General features: G+C 39.7%; 1 protein-coding gene across 11 annotated transcripts in view; it reads right to left on the bottom strand.

Moving 5' to 3' along the window:
* Positions 1 to 16951, bottom strand: part of ptprda (protein tyrosine phosphatase receptor type Da) — a 622540-nt gene that overhangs the window by 161462 nt on the left and 444127 nt on the right. For 5 of the 11 annotated variants that reach the window (XM_078570553.1, XM_078570552.1, XM_078570557.1 and 2 more), the window contains exons 10-14: positions 14284 to 14428; positions 10798 to 11103; positions 9822 to 10015; positions 3215 to 3241; positions 1219 to 1336 (exon numbers count right to left, since the gene is read on the bottom strand). In XM_078570553.1, the coding sequence (XP_078426679.1) occupies positions 1219 to 1336; positions 3215 to 3241; positions 9822 to 10015; positions 10798 to 11103; positions 14284 to 14428 (790 nt within the window). The remainder of the gene's footprint in view (positions 1 to 1218; positions 1337 to 3214; positions 3242 to 9821; positions 10016 to 10797; positions 11104 to 14283; positions 14429 to 16951) is intronic. The other 6 variants (XM_078570555.1, XM_078570556.1, XM_078570559.1 and 3 more) reach the window with 2 other exon arrangements.

Below are 16951 nucleotides of genomic sequence, written 5' to 3'. Positions count from 1 at the left end.
TGCAAGGATGAGTGCAACACTCTCACAACACTCAAGAAGCTTGACAGCATCCAGGGCAAAGCAGCTCACTTGATGGGCACCATATTCACACACATTCATTCTCTCCACCACCAACGCACAGTAGCAGCAGTGTGTACCATCTATAAGATGCACTGCAGGAATTCACCAAGGCCCCTTCAACAGCACCTTCCAAACTTCATGACCGCTATCATCTAGAAGGACAAGGGCAGCAGATAGATGGGAACACCACCTCTTGGGAGCTCCCCTCCAAGTCACTCACCATCCTGACTTGGAAATATATCGCTGTTCCTTCACTGTTGCAGGGTCAAAATCCTGGAACTCCCTTCCTAACAGCACGGTGGGTGTACCTACACCACATGGACTGCAACAGTTCAAAGGTAGCTCACCACCACCTTCTCAAGGGCAACTAGGGATGGGCAATAAATGCAGGCCCAACCAGCGAAGCCCATGTCCCGTGAATGAATAAAAAAAAAATCATAATTTTCTAAAAATAAATGAACACACACATTACTGGTCTCTATTGAGACCCTAATACTGTTAAGCAGCATTGCCTCACAGACACATCTAATTGTAATATTTGTGATTAACGACAAATGCCATTCAAACCATTAGTGATGATGGGGAAGTAGTTGAATTTTTTTTTCAAAGCAGGCACTATAATGTATCCTTTTCACAGCCACAAATAAATTATTGAAACAATAAGGCAAAGAGTTGCAGAATACTGTATATGATCCTGCATGGATTATACAATAAGATTTAATTGTGAAATTAAAATAAAATCAGAAATATACAGGTAACCAAAGATTTACATGCATTGATTGCAGTACTCACAAGCCTCCCTACAAGAACAGTTGTGTTAAAATTCTGCATAGTTCTGATTTTGATTTGACAAACTGAAACTCCAACGCAGAAGGAGTTTAAGCTCCAGCAAGCTTGTCTGTAAAGACTGATAGAATTTGTATAAATCCATTCTTGCCTCTGATGTTTTGGCACAAGCACCAAACAGAATGGATCCCCTGTTATTTCATTCTTTCACGTCGAGGGATGGGAGATAAAAGTCTGAACTCTAGAAATAACCGTCCTAGTGTTAAAACTTAGGATTTGAAATAGTTGGGACCAGTGTTTTAAATCTGGACGTTGCTTGGTATTATGGATCAACTGCCTGAAACCCAATAATTATCTCCAGAAATCACTCACCTGCACCAGTGGTTACCACAAGCTTGGCTCTGCTACGAGCTCCATCTCCTTTTGTTGTGTAAGCTGTCACAGTGACAGAGTAGGTCGTTTCAGGCAAAAGCCCAGAAATGATCATCTCCTGTACACAAAAAAGGCAAAAAAAAAGAAAGAAATAAACACAACAATGAGAAATGTAGTTTTAGGTCATCAGTCAGGTATTATTCAGGTCTCTGAGTAATAAGGGAATAGAGCAAATTGTATGGTGCTACATGTAATCTATCCTGTATGTTTAACATGTATTAATCTTTTGAGTAACAGATGTTGTCAGTATTTAAAATACACGTTTCTTTTTCTTCCAAGCATTTTCTGTACATTTCAAATGTTCAACAGCGAACTTCAGTTAGAAAGTGTAAAGAAACTTACTTTTTTTAATTCATCATACTGTGACAATAGACATCATTTTACAATTTGATATAAAAGCTGTTACTCAGGGTTAACATGCTGTGTTTGTGCAGTTGTGAAATCAATTATCTTTAATTGTTGTACACTTTAAAAGAACAAGTGACAAAGGCAGAATTTATTGTAATTTGTTCTTATCTGTTCTCTGCCTAAGTAGAAATACAGATTTAGATTTCTGATGTCACTGCCTGGGTGGTGATCAGTTGGAGAGGATCTGGGGCAGTGATCAAACAGGACGGATATGGGCAGTAATTTTTATAACATTGATTTAACTGGAATAAAAAGCTTTCCATGTTCTGTAAAGGGTAGACGATCTACTCCGCCAGATTACTGCCAGACATTGAAGTCAAAATGTACCCCAGGCCACCTTCCTAACTAAAAGAAGCTAAGGCATTAATGATACATAGCAACCTTTCAGGACTACAGATGGCAGTCAGTTGCTCGACTGACAAATACAACTGAAGATGTTGAGATGTGGACAAAAGTTAAATGATTTAAAGAACTGGTGCTGAAAGATGGTTAAAACTGTATTCCTCCACAACTCTGACTGCAACAGTTAATAACACTCACAAAATTATGGGCTCCTAATAATAAATGAGACATTCTAAAACATATTAAAACTATTATGAATAAATATCAACGCAACATAATTTTTTTTTAGGGATTACTGCACTTGCATCCTACACAGGCAGAGCAGTATTATACACATGGCACTGTACCACAACAGCTTCACAGGCCCAATGTGAAAGGATAATGAGCAGCTTTATTTACAAGTAGATTTGAATCTCATGTTTTCAGGCATTGCACTTTTTTGTGAGTAGTGGAGGTCTGGTGCAATTATAGAATTGGTACACTTCTGCGAAGTAGAATGTGGCGAAATGCAATTGTAACATTTGCTGGTGAGAAAAAAGTGATTTTTCTGGTGACAATATAACCAGTGATCATTCATAATAGAGGCCCTTGAAAACACTTAATGAAGCTGGACATTTTGCACACAGTGCACCATCTCCCTGGAGCCCATGAACTTCTTGGTTAGATAAGAGGCACCTGATGAATTCCAGAGAGATTTGGTGAAGTCTCTGTTGAGACTTCCTACTAAAAACATCAGCTTTTTCATGGGGTTTGAGGGTCTCTACAAAGAAACATGTACTCATTGCACAATGTACCATCCTGCGATACTACTGATCAGACAAGTGCATAGTTCTTTTCTAAGTTGAGTGGTAGTATGTGTAAGTGTGTAAATACATATATCAATCAAGTCATTTAATCCCAATAATTACAACACACAGGGTAACTCCCTAAGGCACCTTTCCCAAAATCAACACATAGTGTTTCATTCCATGCAATGTGTTCACTCCAAAAGAGTAAAATAAATGCACAAGTTAGTACAAAATAAAACTTACAAGAAAGTCTTGAAGACCAGTTAGTGCATGCAGTGCAGCACACCAACAAAAAATGTTCATACATGAAATAAAATTTGCAAGAAGACATTGTGTGAAGACACTAAGGAGTTAACAACAAACACAAGTTTGTAGTTGTCCGATTATGCTTTACTCACATGTTCAGCAGAGTCATCAGTTTCCCACTGATTGAGACAAAACAAGATCGATAGAAAGAAAAGATATAGAATAAAGTAACGATTTTAAATGTGTATTGAACTCCGAACTTATGCTTCAAAATCATTTCTTTTATTCATTCTTGGGATTGAGTGTCACTGGCAAGACCAGCATTTGTTGCAATCCTTATTACCCATGAGAAGGGTATAACAAAATATTGAAATGTGAAGAGGTGCATGTTGTCAAAGCCTCATACTGTTGATTTTATATGTTTTAGAGAAAGTAATTTTTAGAATTTGTTGAGGTTTAATAGAATTCTTATTGAGGAAGGTTTGTTTCTTACTGCACTTAAAGACTTAAACACATATTTAAAAGGCCTGCTCATATTTCAATTTGGCCGAAACTAGAAAAATATTTGGGGCAAAATTTCACACTGCTGGGATTTTACAGTCCCGCTGAAGTCAATGGACTTTTGAATGGCTCACTGCATTTTACGGCCCCATGCCTGCCGCGATAGGGCCATAAGATTCCGCCCTTAGTTTATCGCCTCATCATCTTTTCTCTATGAAAGGGTGATTTTATATAAATTTTCACCTCACATAAAATTATGAGCTTTTTAGTTAAATAAATTAACTGCGTTTTACTAGGTTAGTTGAGTGAATTGAACTGGTAGAGGCAATCAATATGGGCTTGTGCCCAACAGAGATAAAGATAATGGCCTGGAATTTGCTGCAATGTTGAAACTGGCAACTAACATGCTGCCTGATGCTCCAATGCCAAATTTATGTCAAATTTTGCTGGATAACTGATGAGAATACGCTGCTGTGGGCATAGGTATGAGTTCCAAGTGGTACAGCCATTGTCAAATACATATCCAAGGTGACTAAGCTGGACGCAAAACAGATTACTTAACATTTCCATACAAGTTGTGGTTCATTATCTTTAATAGTTTTTAACTCTGAATATTGATTTATGATTATTACCTTTTGAGTCGATTATTTAGTAATTGTCCCCTGAATCATGCGATCCCCAGCAATATTTCATTACTGACAACAATTCATATGAGCTCAATAAATATTAACGTAAAGACACAAGAATACAAGACAAGATCGATCGGGGAGATCCCCTGGCTGCCAAAGCACTTATTCCCATTAACTAAGATTTAAAGTTTAAAATTAAGTGCCTGCAAAAAGTCAGTAAAAATTACATCCTCAAGGATTCCTTTACGATTGAGGTAACATAAAACTTTAAGTTTATTGTAAAATTATACCCTTCCTCTGTGTGTACCAATGCCTGATTAGGATTATGATCAAGATACCCTACTATGCTGGATTGTTATTTATTGGATAGAAATAGTTTCAATCGCTCAGCAGGCTGTTTAAAGTAGCTGAGGTGATGACAATGGCATTAATTCAGCAAACTCATCTACAAGATTGGGTGGGATTTTCTGGCCCCGCCCACTGCCTGGATCGTCCGGCCTCACCGAAAGTCAATGGGCTTTTGGCTGGGCCGCTGAACCTCCCGCAGCAGGTCCCACCACGAGGGGGCCGGAAAATCCCAGGGTGGGAGGACAGGGGGAGGTGCAATGTGGAGGTGTGATAAACAGCCCTCTCCAAATATTTTTTGCGAGAGTCTTTGTGGAGCAGTGCAAAAAGCCAGCAACTATAATTTCCTACAACTTGTGCACTGTAATAATGAGGTGCACTGTAGCTGCACCATTACTATGGAGCAAGTTTTCAGCAAATTCCAGTCCCTTATGGAAGCAGCTAAAAAGAAAACTGACAAAGTTCATCTTAAAATTTCTGAGAGCTTCTGTTCATGCCCCACCTTTGTTCTGGTGAAACTGCGAACAATGGTCACATGCACAAAACCGTCTTTTAAGCATCTATACGTTGTGATTTTTAAAAAATCTTTTCTTAATGTAGCCTTTTGTTCATATTTTTCTGCCCTACTCAGTAATTTATCCATTGTACCCTTGGTACTGGTCTTGCTGAGCCAAGTACTCCCACTAATGAAAGGCAGGCAGGTGGCCTGCTTCAATATTGTGGTCCATAGCACTCTTTATCAACAGTTAGGGGACCACAATGGTGGTTAGTTGAAGATTTACCCACCAGGCTACATTCCTTTCTGTAAAGCTAAGCTTCAGACCTACTTTCTCATATTCCATTGTACCCATGCTGATGGAACATTGCCTTTCATACAGCACCATGAAATGGTGAACAGCGGGACATTGAGGTCAATGTGCTTTTCTACTTTTACAAGTGCCTGAGAAATATAAAGTGCCTCCACCAGCAGCTACCTGCACACACAGGGCTGATGAAAACTAACAAATTCTGGAGGATTCTAAGTATATTTGTCAAAGTAATTGGACTGAGACCACTCAAACTCATTTTATTTAAATCATTTTCTATTGACTCATTAGGGGAAGATGAGATGGCTTTGGTGATCTGCTTTTGGCAGAATAGAACAAAGAGAAATAATTTACTGTAAAGTTGTTGGGATCTATGGAGTAAGCCATAGGATACATGGATAAATTAAATATCTAACATTGAAAACAATGATTGCCATCAAGTCAGTATTATTCCTAAAAGGGGCTCTCAACAACAATAGATCTAAGGTGAATTTCCTGCAATTTACTTAAAATCAATTTTGTTTTTATTTATTTTTTCATGGGATGTGGGTGTCACTGGCTAGACCAGCATTTGTTGTCAATCCCTAATTGCCCTTGAGAAGGTGGTGGCGACTCACTTTCTTGAACTGCTGCAATCTGTCTGGTGTAGGTACAGCCATGGTGCTGTTAGAAAGGGAGTTCCAGGATTTCGACCCAGCTACAGTGAAGGAACAATGATATAGCACCAAATCAAGGCGGTGTGCGTCTTGCAGGGAAACATGCAGGTGGTGGTGTTCTCATGCATCAACTGCCCTTGTCCTTCTAAGTGGTAGAGGTCACAGGTTTGGAAGGTGCTGTCAAAGGAGGCTTGATGAGTTGCTGCAGTGCATCTTGTATATGGCACACACTGCTGCCACTGCGGATGGTGGAGGGAATGAATGTTGAAGGTGGTGACTGAGGTGCCAACCAAGTGAGCTGCTTTGTCCTGGATGGTGTCGAGCTTCTTGACTGTTGTGGGAGATGCAATTATCCAAGCAACTGGAGAGTATTCCATTACACTCCTGAATTTTGCCTTGTGATGGACAGGCTTTGGGGAGTCAGGAGGTAAGTTACTCGCCGCAGAATTCCCAGCCTTTGACCAACTCTTGCATCCATAATGTGTGTGTGCTGGTCCAGTTAAGTTCCTGGTAATGGTAACATCCCAGGGTGTTCATAGTGGGGCATTCATTGATGGTAATGCCATTGAATGTGAAGGGGAGAGGGTTAGATTCTCTCTTGTTGGAGATGGTCATTGCTGGGCGCTTGCGCGGTGCGAATGTTACTTACCATCTATCAGCCCAAACCTGACTGACACTGGAAAAAATATCACTATGATCTGGGCTAACAAAGTGGTATTTGCTTTCATAATATTACTGTGTTCTGTTAATGGGCCTGCAGTTGTGGTTGAGAGCCCCCATTTAAATTTAAAATTGAGGCAATGAAAAAAAATTAATGTCCTTAAAGCAGAGGAAAACAAAGTCGCAGTTAGGATATGAAGGTAAATAATATTATTGAATACACCAGGATAACTTGTGTAGCACCAAATTCTCCTTTTGTGACATAGTCTCCATGAGTTGACCACGTCCGATGTGCTCCTAAATTATGAATGCCATCAATTTCTTATCCACAACATGTATCACCTATATATTAGCAAATTTTTATAATCTGTTGTGGCTTTGTAATCTTTTTCCTGCATTCATTCAGTTGCTTTTCTACACTGCACATTTTGAAACTGACGCATTTCTGGAATGTATCTCAGTGTTTTATGCATATGTGTTTATTCATATTCTATTATTGAGTACAGAAGTAGAGAAAGACAGAGGTATATCTCTTTAAAATGCTATAATAAAATAATGAAATGTGTACAGCATTATTCAGTCAGTTGATGATAGTCATAACACCTGATTTTTTTGTCTGTTCAAGTGTGAAAAAAAAGATTGCCCCAACGCTTGAAAGAAATGGTTATTACTTTTATTATTCACTTAACATTATTGGCAGTTAAATCAAATGGTGGGTGGGTTGTAACTCATCCACCTTTTATGTTCTTACTTTTGACACCTTTAATGCATTCTCAGAAAATAATGAAAATAAAATCTCCCAACCTATCGCCACAGAACAGTAGAACTTGGGACTGGAAACAGGACCAAAATATTCTCATTTTTGTTTGTGCACTGCCAATTTGTCTAATTGTGTGGGTCCTTTAAATTATCCCGTTTGCAGAGAAACGCAAAAAAATTTAAAGGCCCCTATTTAAATGGTAACTTAAGTGTGTGCGGACTGTACGGGAACTTTCGATTTGCTGCCTGGATACAAGGCTTAGAAGGAACATCAACCAGGATCACTCCCCACATCCTGCCAAATTCCTGATTTCAACCGTGTTGAGTAGAAGGTAAGGGCATCTGTAAGTTCTTGCCCAACCCCTAATGCAAATAACAGGGTGCGACCTCCTCAAACCTGAGAGCAGGTCACCTACTCACCATTTGCGGTTGGTCTGAGCTGACATGGGGAGCGCAGAATACTGTGCCAATTTTATATAAAATAAATAGAGGAAAAGGGATAAGAAGTTTCACCTTGGGTGATTGGACACAGACCATGGTTTTCTCTTTTTCAAGTTAAATGGAGGAAAATTCATGGGCTGTGTGCTTGCAATTTCTTGAGATGCGCTCTTGGATAGAAATAGCAAATCACAGAATCACTTGCATGGTCTTCAAATTTAAAAACTTCAAAACCCCTGCATGACTGACTCACAGAAAAATCTAATCTGTTTGATAGGCCAGACTATAAAAGGAAATTTAATACAGAAATGGCTGTTGATGGCATCAGGGCCAAATGATTAACACATAGATATGATATTCCTTCCTCCACAAAACAGAGAAAGGAATGCCATTCAAGCACATTAAGAATTCATCTGCTAATATTAGGGTCAGTCATTTCTAGGACTGAAACTGCAGATTGTTTTTATTACATTTCTTTAAATTGACAAAGCCTTTTCTATTAACTGTGTAAAACTACCGGATGTAGTCAAATATTAGATGAAAGCTACATCATTGTTTGAGGCCGAAAGTGGAGGGGTTGTCTAATCAATGGGTCTTACAGCTCAGAAACAAGAGTCAAGTCTTGCACCTCAGCTGTACTTAATCTCATGTGATTACCTCAACAACCTCACTCACAGAGAGAACCTTGTATCATCCTGCTATCAACTACCTCTGCCTCCCTCCACCACTTTAGCTACTCTCTCAATTACCCACATGACATTAAGATCTGGATAAGCCAAAACATTCCCCAGTAAATAGGAGTAAAACTGAAGCTATCCTCTTTGGCTGCTGTAAACAACTGCAAGCATTCAACCTTGACTTCATCAATGTTCATGGATGTCACCTAATGCTAAGCGCAGAGATGCAGGACAAAAAAAACAAGTTGAATTTCCAGAGTCTCTTTTATGCAGAAAAGGCACCTCACACAGAAGATGACTGAAGCCAAGCAGCAATGATTGACAGGAAGTGTCACTGAATAGATACGTTTTAAACAGCTTTTACAGATAAATGAGAGGTAGTAAGTCAAGGGGGATAGGGAGGGAGTTACAGTGAGTAGGGTTGAGACAACTGAAGGCTCTATCACCAATAATGAAACAGAAGGGGGTGGGTCAGTAAAGGAGTTCTGGAGAAAAAAAAGCAGAGGGACCATAGAACAGACTGAGGCAGCAGTGGTAGGGCCCAGTTAGTCTATGTCTGCAGATAAGGATTTTGAATTCGATGTGCTGGAGGACAGGGAGCCAATAGAACTTAGCATTAGATAGGATGTGGGGCAGGAGGCTTTAGAGGAGCTTGTATCTGTGGAGCAGCAGCTCAAAGGGCTGGTAAGGTGAGTATTGAGGAAGTACGTTTAGAGATAATGCAAGCAAAGATTTGGGCTTTGGTGGCAATTTTATAGAAATAATGATGGCAGGCTATGGAATTTGAAACTTAGTTCTGAATACAATAGTGAGGTTAAACACCATCTCGGTCAGCCTGAACGAGTCATCAGGGAAAGAAATGAAGCTGGTGGTAAATGTGCAGATTTAGATGTCCTGCTCAACCCAAAGCACACATGATCAATCATCCATTAATAAGCTCAAAACCAGACTTCTCATTTGCACACACCTGCACCCCCCACCGCACCTCATCTTCTAGGCTTTCACTTCCCATAACGCTAGACTTTTGGTCTGTTATGTAGGTCACATCCTTCTGGATATTGGGAGTGGGGTGGTGGAGCTGGTGGGATGCCTTATATGTGACTAGGCACAGCAGCTTATATCAACTTAAAGATAACCAAGTGCCCTCCATTAAAACAGTACAGCTGGTAGAATGGAAGAGATAAAAAGCAACATTGAACTGACATAAATTTATACTTTTTCTTTGCACAATGGAACATTATAAAAGTGTATAGTCACTAAATCAGCATCAATATTTTAGCCAGCATACCTGTGCATCTGCCAGCATGATATCTTTGAGCATGGGCTGTCCTCTTGGTTCTCCATGTTCCATCCTCACATAATGGACCTGGTAGCCACGTATTTGTCCGTGCTGTTTATTTGGAACTGGTGAGCGCCATGACACTGTAATAGCTGTTGAGTTCAAAGCCTCTACCTCGACTTTGCGAGGAGGACCACTAGGAACTGGAAGAATACCATTTGATTAAAAGAAAAAAAAACTGATGATGCCCTGTCCCTCCCAATCAGCAGCACAAGGACAGACCCACTATAGTTCAAAAGGGATGTAGGAAACTGTGTCCAAAAATGCTTCATAAGCTGAAAAATGCCTGAGCTGCATCTTTCTAAAATACCAAAAATGTGGAAAAATGTGAAAAACATGGAGGAAAAGGCATAAATACTAAAAACAGAGGATAAAAGGCAGCCAAGGATAATGCTTTGAATGCCAAAGCATCACAAAATGCAAGATTTTTTAAATACCTGATTTTATAAAAATGATTCCAAAAAGATATTTATTGTGGAAAGAAAATGACAGCCACTACTGGGTCTCTGTCCCAGGACTGTTTGCTTTTCACTGACCAACATCTCATGAAATCCAGGCAAAAATAATGCACATATGTTTCTGTGATATGCTGGTGCACTGAGAAGAATATTGAATAATTTATGTCATATAAAAGTAATTGAAAGAGATACTATTGGGAGTGGGGAGCAATATTAACAACAGTAATCTAATACATAAAGTGGTGAGGGAAGAAAAAAACATCAGACGGGAAACTTGAAATACAAGCAATTTTGCACTACAATAGGTGTAGAGAGGTTCCAGAGTTGTAGTTCAAAAAGGAACAGAGAGGGAGAGATTCAGTGGAACGGAGGACTAGACACAACAGTTACAGAAAGGTGCAAAGTGTCGGCAAAGGAAGACTTGCTCGCCGAGAAAATTGCTGATTGGTTGTGCTAAGCCAACATACCATCCTCATCTGTGCGAATCAGTATGGGAGAGCTCTCTGGGCCTGGTCCAACGTCCGTGTGGGCGGTCATAATGATGCGGTACTCAGTCCACTTCTCCAAATGTTCCAGCAAGTACTGCGTGGTATCTGGCGGAATATCCGAGACCTCATTGGGCGAGCTGGCTTCTCGGTCATTTGCTGTGTATTTGATGGAGTATTTGGTGATGATGCCATTCTGGTTTTCTGCTGGTGGGGGCAGCCAACTTACCAAAATGCTGGTTGAGCTTGGGCTCGTGCACTTGATATCCTGAGGTGGGGCTGATGGCTCTAATTTTTTTGGAAGTTGGGTCAAGTACAGGTGAAAAGGTGAGGGAATTGTGAAAGAAAATTTAAAAAAAAGTACAAATGGGAGCAGATCCAACAACTTAAAGAAACCAAAAATCATAAAACAAAACATGTTTCCATAAATTAAATGCAACACCTTGGCTTAGAAAAGCAAATGAAAGAAAACTCAAAAATAATTTCTTACATAACGTAAGGCTAGAAAATGGGGTGATGGTAAGGAAAATAAAATTCTGAAAATGGAGCCTACAAGTAATATTACCTACCTGTAATTATAGCTCTTACATCATGTATATTTCTTTAATTCTTCTAAGCCTTTTTTTATTACCTACCCTTCTTGAACAGCTGCAAACAGTGGGGCGCTTTACCTTCTATATGTGTTGCAAATATTTCTACATTCCAAAAAAAAAGATCTAAGTGAAATACCAGGGTACCTACCTATCACACACAAAGAGAGGCCTGTTTACTGTCTTTAAGTGGCACCCACCTGCTACTGATGGGTGTCACGTACATCCTGTTTTTCTCCTTAAAGGTCAAGTAACAAGTGTTTCTGTTAAAAATGGATCTCTTTACATCTATTTCCATGCTTATATTATTTAACCAATCGTGCAGCATCTATTTTTTGAGTGACAGTTCATTTTCAGCTGGTGTAATACATCACAGGAATATGTAAAGCCATACACCACAGGAGAGAAGTTTCCACTGCTCCCCTGTGGTCCTTTTTCACACAGAAATAGGGAAAAAGTGAATTCCCAAAATGTCATTGCTTTTGAACACGATATAAGTAGTAACGGAATGAGAGCCAAGCACCCTTAGGTTAATTCCCACCTGCTTGCTGCAATGAGCATGTCTGTGGACAGGGCTGAACAGGCAAATTCATATTAATGTGTATTGCAAAGTGCCAGTGGTATATAATTAATCTGGGACTCCAATTAATGCCATTTTGGACATAATGTGTTGGAATTGAAAAGCTGAAAAAATAAAACAGAAAACTGTATAGACTTTTCTAACAGAAGTAGGAGCCCAGGAGCCTTTTGCTGCCTTTTCCCTTGTTATTTTGCAAGCCGTAACTTTATCTGTGTGCATGAGTGTGAATAGGTTTCCTCCACTGAGCTGTGGAAGTAGGCTTCTGGTAAAAGCAGTTCATGCTGTGTCACTTAACTGCTCCAGTAAAGCACTGGATGATCAGGTATGGAACTGAAGGTTATTGGTTAAGTACAATAAGGAATGATCAAATCTCCATGGGATGCAATGGTCACCATGCTGCTGTGACCAGGGGGAGCTCATCTTTGGAAGGTAAGCAGCCAGGATTGAATAATGGGCCGGATAGATATTATGGGATTTGCTTCCTTAGGGCTCATCACTTTCCCTCAGGAGATTCAGTAGGTGGGATATATTGCACACACATCTTCAGAAGAAGGTTCTGAGCAGGATGCCTTATGTTTATAAAGACCAAGGTCACTCTTTCCAAAAATACAATGGTATCAACAAGACAGCATGTTGCAAAAATTTCTGAATTTTCAAACGCTGTCCTGAATGCTGAGCAACTTGAGTTATTTATTGATAAAGCGCCTATTTTCTTCATTACTGAAGCTGAGGGTGGGCAGGTGAGCTGCTTGGTAAAACTGATAGAATTGGTATAGGATTTCAGCTAAGGGCTGGCTCTCCCTCCAACATTTCCCCCTCTTAACGAAGAAACAACCTAGATTTTTCTTCGGCAAGTGGCCCATTTTCAAGAAATCTGAGAGTATCATGGCAAATGGGAAAGAAGGAGCGCTGAGCAGCAGTCTCTCACCTGGCCATGGCTGGAGCTCTTCAGTTTCACTCACCAATTTCATTGACAAAGCCCTACCCACTGTGCACTCACCTGGTTGACCCTGGCGAGTTGCTGACAGCTCAGGAAATAGGTTATCTGGCTTTTAAAGCCAGAATACTTGGTTAATTACTAAATTGCCTATTAGAATATTTAAATGTCTTACCCAGCAGCTTCAAGGGGGTTTCCCACTCACCTTCAAACCTGCCCTGGGTGAAACCCAGAAGTAGGCAGAATGATGTCAGCATCCTGGTCTGACATCAATTTTTGGAGATTTAACTCCTAGCATAGACCCGAATTTGCCTCCTCTTGCCTGGGAAAATTCCCCCCAAAGTTACCCACTTCTTTGGGCTGTTTTTAAAGATTTAAATTACCACACCTCGTTCAATGGACCTCGTTGCTTCCCCCCAGCCCAACACACCCAGAGGAAAGGAGTCTGCATATCCAACAGCTTGACTAACATTGATGGTTACATTCAAATTGCCCTTAGTGTTGGTGTTAGTGCCAGTATAGATTGTTGAAATAAATTTTGACCCTAAATACCAATAATAATTAAAAGTTATCTCCCCTATTTGACTTTAAAAGTACAAACATTGACATACAGGTCCTACATGGCTACTTAAAAATCAACTCTATCAGAAAACATTCTGTGAAATAGGTATTACAACAGCAGTCAATGCCACTAGAAATAATTTTAAATGTGAAACATAATTACCATTTCATTAAGCAGTGCACAGGATTCAATCTTGTCATTTGACCTTTAGGACTTTATTGAAAGTAATGACACTTAGAATATAATAGACCATTTTGTAGTTGGTTGACCTTTACAAGTTTTCCCATCATTCCATGCCCAATGAAATACAGATCATTATCCTCACAATGTTTTAGAAAGAAAAGAGAAGAATGTCAAATTCTTATGAAACAAACCACAGGTTATGTTATTACTTCTGGTCATTAGAAATGTCGCTTCCTGGCTTTTAATTAGAACCAATTTAAGAAAAATAGTTGGTACAGTATAAGAAACTGTGATCCATATTGTTAAGTCATTTCTGAAGCAGTACATTTAACACAGAAACTGTGTTCAAAGAAACGTAACAAGAAAGGTCAACTAACTACGAAAGCTCCTATTCGTCATTCAAAGTGCTTGTTAGTCACTGTAAACACAAACACTGTGATGAAATCTAAACCTTTCCATTCTAAATTTCTCCTGTTTTCTCTCCTTTCAAAATCTAACTGCGTTTTATTAGAATACCACCTGCTGCATGCAGTCAGCCACTAGTTATTAGGGACAGACCTCATCAGACTAACAAGCACCCCAACAATCATGAATTAGTCAACAGAAGAAAACCTACTTGTTTCCATGGTTTGAGCTGAAATCTGCGCAGTTGAAGCTCCAAGGCCATGCTCAGAGCGGGCAGCAAGTCGGAAGAAGTACATAGTGTTTGGTTTGAGATCCTCTAAAAGGTACGTTGTCTTTGGCTCAAATGTGACAAGTTGCTGTGGAGGGGAAAGACAATTGGAGAATATGTTCGTTGAATGCAATTTGTAGTCAAAGTGGAGCAATACAAGATAAAAAGCAAGATTAAAACATTATGGCAGATGTAAAACTGAGCCAGCATATCTGCACATGTCCACAGCATCAGGCACTCAACAGATACAATCAACTATAAATAAAATATGGAATTAACAAATACAGTCATAACTAAATATGCAAACTTTTCATAATACTTCAATGAAAGCTCAAAAAGTAAAGGAAATGGTAAATTTCTGTGATCATCAAAGCTCTGATGATGGAGAGCACAACACTTTCCCATTTGAGGCACACAGTGTCAGCATCACACATTCCCAGGACAGCTGGAGAGTAAAACTCCCTTTGTTCCACTTCAACAACATGCCTTAATCCCAACATCAGAACAATAGCCCCTACTGCACCAACATTAATTTATTACTCTGAGGTGCTAAATTGGGTGCAATTTTTTGCTAGGGACATTACACCTCCTCAGAAGTAGGCCGAGAGCACCCAAACTAATTTCTCACATCTTTAGCCACCAGATTGAAGACTTGTATCACATGAGTCTAGATTGGTTTAGTACTCAAATACTACAGAGAGCTCTCACTCTGATCGGGCTATTACCCTGTTCCTCAGTAGTATGAAAAATCAAATGCAGCCTAAAACATGCTAAAATTTCATGATCCTGGTACTATTTTGATAAAATTATGCACAGGGATCATTCACCCATTGTAGTACTAACCTGATTCTCATCATAGTGATTGTAATGGGATGATAAATCAGATGTCTTCTACAATGGTCTGGTGATCTGTTCTCTAAGTTACTCTCATGGGCAAATTGGAAAATGATCCCTATATTGTCAAATAATGTTACTAGACAAGTTGATTTAGTTGGTATTATGATCCTGTCAGATCAAGCACAGCCTATTCTTCCAGAATCAGTGCCCAAAGAGGTCTAACAGTGGTTAGGGGTTTCAGTGAAGAAATAAATTTATGCAGAATTTTGTCATGTACACAGTAAATGGAATATTCATCAAGTGTAGCAACACACTGGAGCACCCTTGTTGAGTGAGATAGAGCAGAAAGAGCTAAGGTTTTTTTTCCATATATCACACTCACAGTGCTGAGAGCTGCTGCACATCTGTTTGCAGAGGAATGTGAACACTTGGATGTGTGACCCTGTCATATATCTCCTTGTGGACAGCTAACAGCAATGGCCTGTCATTAGGGTGTTCACTACGTCCTATTTTTGTTTCAGTGGAGTATGTCTAACAAAATAGCGTGTGATGGAAGAAATATGAAAAAAGATGGTTTCTACCATTCACCGGAGGAAAAAGCTGTATTACATTTGAAAGAATATTTAGCAACAGGTGTAGTAGTACTTATTCTTTGGGTTAACTTTTCCACACACTAGTCCTACCTCAATTTAACACATGCGGAGGGGGGAGGTTCTGATCTTATTATAATATTCATTCAATATAGTCCCATTTTTCCAGCTTTCACTTAATTTAATTTCATTTCCTCTGCATGAAAATGCTCATAATATCAATCTCTGCTGTGTCATACATGCGAACCAATACACTTTTAGAGGACCTGAAGTTAAGTTTTCTTTAACCTACTCAGGATGATGACCTACTGCCAGTTGACAGCATTAGGGGGTCAGTTAGCTCAGTTGGCTGTACAGCTGGTTTGAGATACACAGTAACACCAACAATGTGGGTTCAATTCCCGTACCGGCTGAGGTCATCCATAAAGGCCCCGTCTTCTCAACCTCACCCCTCACCTAAGGTGTGGTAACCCTCAGGTTAAACTCACCACCAGTCGTCTCTCTCTAATGAGAGCAGCCTATGGTCCTCTAGGACTATGATGACTTTCACTTAGTTTAAAGACTGAGCTAAACACCTAATTTGCATTTGTCACAATCATTGTGGTATTTTCTGAAGCTATTAGTTTCATTTGCACATTAGAAATAAACTCAGTGCACATCAAGGAATCTACACTACATCTTTCACTTGTGTTCCACAGGGTATCATCAAGCAGTGACAATCCAATCGTCTGAATGAAATTCAAGGTTCACCGTTAATAAGGGACTTGCAAAGAGACCTGACTGAATGCCATTATGGGATGAAAAGACTGTGACCTGAACACAGTGCTTTCAAAGACTTAATCATTGTGTCTGGAAGTGGATGTGATGATGCTGCCTAAGGAGTGGAAAATAGCACCCAAGAAGGGCCCCAAGAAAGCCATGAGTAAAGTTACAGCAAAAGGCAGAAAGAAGTGGAGAAGGCTGAGGAAGGAGAGTTATTTGATCTACATCTACAAAGTGATGAAGCAAGTTCACCCTGACACCAAAGCCATGAGCATTGTGAACTCCTTTGTAAATGGTATTTCTGAACAGATGAAGCCTCTTGCCTATTGGAATACAACAAGTATTCGACAATCAACTCTGACAGTTTCAGATTGCCAGGCGACTGCTACTACCTGGGGAACTGGCCAATTATGCCATGTTGG

This window comes from Cetorhinus maximus, chromosome 2, assembly GCF_964194155.1.
Source record: "Cetorhinus maximus chromosome 2, sCetMax3.hap1.1, whole genome shotgun sequence".
NCBI lineage: Eukaryota > Metazoa > Chordata > Chondrichthyes > Lamniformes > Cetorhinidae > Cetorhinus > Cetorhinus maximus.
The sequence above is the reverse complement of the archived record's forward strand: the minus strand, read 5'-3'. Positions and strand labels throughout refer to the sequence as shown.